This window comes from Olea europaea, chromosome 19 (genome assembly GCF_002742605.1).
Source record: "Olea europaea var. sylvestris chromosome 19, O_europaea_v1, whole genome shotgun sequence".
Classification (NCBI taxonomy): Eukaryota; Viridiplantae; Streptophyta; class Magnoliopsida; order Lamiales; family Oleaceae; genus Olea; species Olea europaea.
Window position 1 is genome coordinate 7205945 of NC_036255.1, and position 4878 is coordinate 7210822.

The 4878-nt window shown below is 37.4% G+C and overlaps 1 protein-coding gene across 1 annotated transcript; it reads right to left on the reverse strand.

The window, feature by feature from the left end:
- Nucleotides 1–2363: 2363 nt before the first annotated feature.
- On the reverse strand, nt 2364–4476 carry LOC111368644 (probable aquaporin PIP1-4). The gene is made up of 4 exons (XM_022990010.1): nt 3984–4476; nt 3263–3558; nt 2949–3089; nt 2364–2718 (listed from the first exon to the last, which is right to left on the reverse strand). The coding sequence occupies exons 1-4, from the start codon at nt 4312–4314 to the stop codon at nt 2629–2631; spliced, it is 858 nt and encodes a 285-aa protein (XP_022845778.1). The 5' UTR covers nt 4315–4476; the 3' UTR covers nt 2364–2628.
- Nucleotides 4477–4878: the final 402 nt, after the last annotated feature.

Sequence of the window (4878 nt, forward strand, 5' to 3'; positions counted from 1 at the left end):
CTGACCAAACCCCCACCCCCACGTCTCTTTGTTATAATCATCTTATTATATTCCACTTAGTCTCTCTCAACCGCTGGCACACACTGAGGTCGGCTTGGCTGTCCTTTCCTTCAGTAGCACTTCACTTTCACAAATGGAAAAAGGTTAAGGTGTAATATGTTGGCCCTTCTTATTTGTTCAGAAAAAGGTAATAAGCTGAAGTGTCAAAAATGTATTGAGAGACAATCATCTTATTATATTCCACTTAGTCTCTCTCAACCGCTGGCACACACTGAGGTCGGCTTGGCTGTCCTTTCCTTCAGTAGCACTTCACTTTCACAAATGGAAAAAGGTTAAGGTGTAATATGTTGGCCCTTCTTATTTGTTCAGAAAAAGGTAATAAGCTGAAGTGTCAAAAATGTATTGAGAGAGTTGAGGAGTCAATAAATTGGAGCTGGGTTTGGGTTTGAATTATAGTGCGGTTATGGCTTTGTAAGTGGCATCATAGACCAGGGCCGAGCCAGATGAGTTACGGTGGACCACTAGGAGAAATTATTGACGATAATGTCGAGGGTGGTCAATAGGGAAGTCACGTTTTAGGCTTTATTTGATACGTAGAATTGAAGAGTACAATAAATATTAGAATAAGAAATTATGTTATAGTAACGATTGTAAATGACATGTCATCATTGACTCATTGACTAGTGCTTGGAGGTACGAGCGGGGGAGGACCACCCAAGAAAAACAACTTGTTTAGCCTATTGCATAAAACGTGGAAAACAAATGAAACTCATATTTTGAATCTAATAATTTTTGTAAGAGTAAAAATTAGTTATTGTATAGTTGACAAATGAAGGGATGTGGAGATTGATGCCAAGGCTTTTAGATTACATGGTGCAATTATTCGACTTGGGCACTTCTTCGATGAACCAATTTTCTAGAATTGTGGAGGTTAGATATTTGCTTTTTTGGAAAAATATTGGGTTCACATAAAATACTCCAAGGGAAAACTATAGATAAAAATATAAATTTTACTTAATAGATGAGAATGTATGTTTGCATGTGTTGATATTCAAATGAGACGGTTCATCTTCAATTCAACATTTTAAATATTTGTATATTTAACTTAGAGATGGTAATATGTATTTATGTATCGCAACAATGAACATCGTTAAAATGTATTTATGCAAATTATAAGTCGAGGTTGAACATTATTAACTAGACAATGAAGCGAAGAATTACTGCAAATATTGTTTTCAATACCATTTAGTATTATGTGAGGGGTGTGGACACCCGTATGTACACCAAGTACAGCCCATGATACTAAATGGTATTGAAAACAATATTTGCAGTAATTCTTCGCTTCATTGTCTAGTTAATAATGTTCAACCTCGACTTATAATTTGCATAAATACATTTTAACGATGTTCATTGTTGCGATACATAAATACATATTACCATCTCTAAGTTAAATATACAAATATTTAAAATGTTGAATTGAAGATGAACCGTCTCATTTGAATATCAACACATGCAAACATACATTCTCATCTATTAAGTAAAATTTATATTTTTATCTATAGTTTTCCCTTGGAGTATTTTATGTGAACCCAATATTTTTCCAAAAAAGCAAATATCTAACCTCCACAATTCTAGAAAATTGGTTCATCGAAGAAGTGCCCAAGTCGAATAATTGCACCATGTAATCTAAAAGCCTTGGCATCAATCTCCACATCCCTTCATTTGTCAACTATACAATAACTAATTTTTACTCTTACAAAAATTATTAGATTCAAAATATGAGTTTCATTTGTTTTCCACGTTTTATGCAATAGGCTAAACAAGTTGTTTTTCTTGGGTGGTCCTCCCCCGCTCGTACCTCCAAGCACTAGTCAATGAGTCAATGATGACATGTCATTTACAATCGTTACTATAACATAATTTCTTATTCTAATATTTATTGTACTCTTCAATTCTACGTATCAAATAAAGCCTAAAACGTGACTTCCCTATTGACCACCCTCGACATTATCGTCAATAATTTCTCCTAGTGGTCCACCGTAACTCATCTGGCTCGGCCCTGGTCTATGATGCCACTTACAAAGCCATAACCGCACTATAATTCAAACCCAAACCCAGCTCCAATTTATTGACTCCTCAACTCTCTCAATACATTTTTGACACTTCAGCTTATTACCTTTTTCTGAACAAATAAGAAGGGCCAACATATTACACCTTAACCTTTTTCCATTTGTGAAAGTGAAGTGCTACTGAAGGAAAGGACAGCCAAGCCGACCTCAGTGTGTGCCAGCGGTTGAGAGAGACTAAGTGGAATATAATAAGATGATTATAACAAAGAGACGTGGGGGTGGGGGTTTGGTCAGTTTGATTATTAAGACAACTTCTCATTGCACAGCCACAGAAAATTACAGACACAGTCCCCACTTTTTTTTATGAGCACATGAGCATGCTCTGTCTGGATTTTATCTTTTGAAAGTTCAGTCCTTTTCTAAGAGCATGTCACCATCTACATACAAACCAAACAGAGAAAAAATAGAAAATACAACAGAAGATTAAAATTCAGCCTTCGATTTCCATCATGGGCTTGAATCAGTTGGCCACAAATTGAGAAGGCTTTAATCTCATCGCTTATTTTTTGAATGGGATGGCTCGGATCACCACCACATGGTATAGAGCTGCAAGTGCTGCCCCAATGAACGGTCCAACCCAGAATATCCACTGCATATTATCATATCAGAGCAAGATAAGAGTGAGAACAAACTTTAGACAATCTTATCATCTCATCTGCCAGATTATTAAAAAATTTCGTCGTAGTCCCAAAATAGATAAAAGGAGGATTGTGATAAGTGAACAACGTAAAAATTTGTTAGGATATAATTGTCTAGGTATGCCCCCCTTAACTCAAATATTTCAATTGTTGAATTCAGGCAGTTGAATTTTTAGCTTACGTGATCATCCCATGCCTTGTCTTTGTTGTAGATGATTGCTGCACCAAGACTCCTGGCGGGGTTAATACCTGTACCGGTAATAGGGATGGTTGCCAAGTGCACCAAGAACACAGCAAACCCAATAGGCAAGGGGGCCAATATCTGAAAACCATTGAATTACAGCATATGAGAATCCAATTAATCAAACTTTTTCTTGATCAACAATGACATTTTTTGATTCATCAGTTCTTACAAAACGAAAAGACAATTTGATTACAGATACACAAGCAAATTCTTGTTCAATCTCAATCTACAAAGACAAGAGGAGTGCTTACAGGAACGTGCGAGTCTCTGGCGCTACGTTTGGCATCAGTAGCAGAGAAGACAGTGTAAACGAGCACAAAAGTTCCGATTATTTCAGCACCTAGGCCATCGCCCTTGGTGTAACCGTGGGCTACTACATTAGCACCACCACCCTTGGTCATGTACAGGGTCTTTCCGAATCCCTTAACCACACCAGCACCACATATGGCTCCAAGACACTGCATCACCATGTAGAACACAGCCCGGGTCAACGACAATTTCCTCCCCAAAAACAGCCCGAAAGTCACTGCCGGATTTATATGCCCCCCTGCAAAACAAGCAGTTCATTAAAATTTTGCCCTTTTCTTTGAAGAAAATAGGTTAGTAGTACTGTTAAAATTGTTCATCATAAATTTGATTGCTGAAACGATTTGGTTTACTGAATTGCCATGTTAATATCAAATGGAATTAAAACCTTATAACTGAAATTCATGAAAAATCAACTCAATTTTGAATTAGGTAATTTCTAATTTTAATGGCAAAACCTAAATTCCATATACTATCAAAGACTAAACTGCAGAGACAGAGACCATAATCCAATATATATGTTGGTTAGTATTTTCATATCTACCCCACAAACCAATCTTCAAATCTGACGACTCCCTCTTTGAGCTTTAAGACGGATCGTTACTGTTGAAGATCATAGCAAATACAAGCAAAATTTGCAAATTATATATATAGAAAAGAACTTGCCTGAAATTCCTGCAGTGCAGTAAACAAGGGCAAAGATCATGCCACCAAATGCCCAAGCAATACCTTGGATTCCAACAGTTTTGCACTTGGAATCAGACTTACTAACTCCCATCACTGTCAAAACTGTAATATAAAGGAACAAGAAAGTGGCTATGAACTCTGCTATGCCAGCTCTGTAGAACGACCACGAGGACAGCTCACCCGGCTCGAAAAGTGGCGCCGGTGGTGGTTCCTTGTAGTCCTTGTCCTGGCTTTGAGCAGCCGTGCCAATCGGCTGCCTCTCGGCGAATTTGTTGGCTCCCACTCGTACATCCTCCTCTTTGCTCTCCATTTCTTCTCTTTCTCACACTAAAACAAGCAAATTTGGGCCCCCTTTTTCTCTCTGAGCGATGATTTAACTGCTTTGTGATGTATTCAATGCAAGCGGAAGTCGTTGATTTATATACACGCAATTGAGCTATCAGTAGGGCATAGTGACGAACATCAATCAATATAATATGACCGACCACACATAACACACTGAATTTTATTGGATTCATGAAAACGACGAGCGAGAAATTTGTCAACATTGTGATCCCATCTGGCAAAATGAGGACCTCAAATGAGTATAAGGTTCATAGATGATGATGTAGAGAGAGGGAGTAGCGGCACCGCCCACACTTTGAAAAGTGGAAGAAATGTGACAGAATGGCACGGGAAATTAACAACGGTAATATTTCATTGCAGTTACCTAACTTACATGTTCATTTCAAATTGATCCTTAATTTGATCGGACAACTTGTATTCTTATTTCAATTTTATCGCATAACTTATGTTTACCTAACTTACATGTTCGTTTCAAATTGATCCTTAATTTGATCGGACAACTTGTATTCTTATTTCAATTTTATCGCAT

Coding starts and splice junctions, on each gene's coding strand:
- LOC111368644 (XM_022990010.1), bottom strand. CDS start 4,314: ATGGAGAGCAAAGAGGAGGATGTACGAGTGGGAGCCAACAAATTCGCC. Junction 3,559..3,983: donor CTGCACTGCAGGAATTTCAG/GCAAGTTCTTTT, acceptor CTTGTTTTGCAG/GGGGGCATATAAATCCGGCA. Junction 3,090..3,262: donor CCAGAGACTCGCACGTTCCT/GTAAGCACTCCT, acceptor AATGGTTTTCAG/ATATTGGCCCCCTTGCCTAT.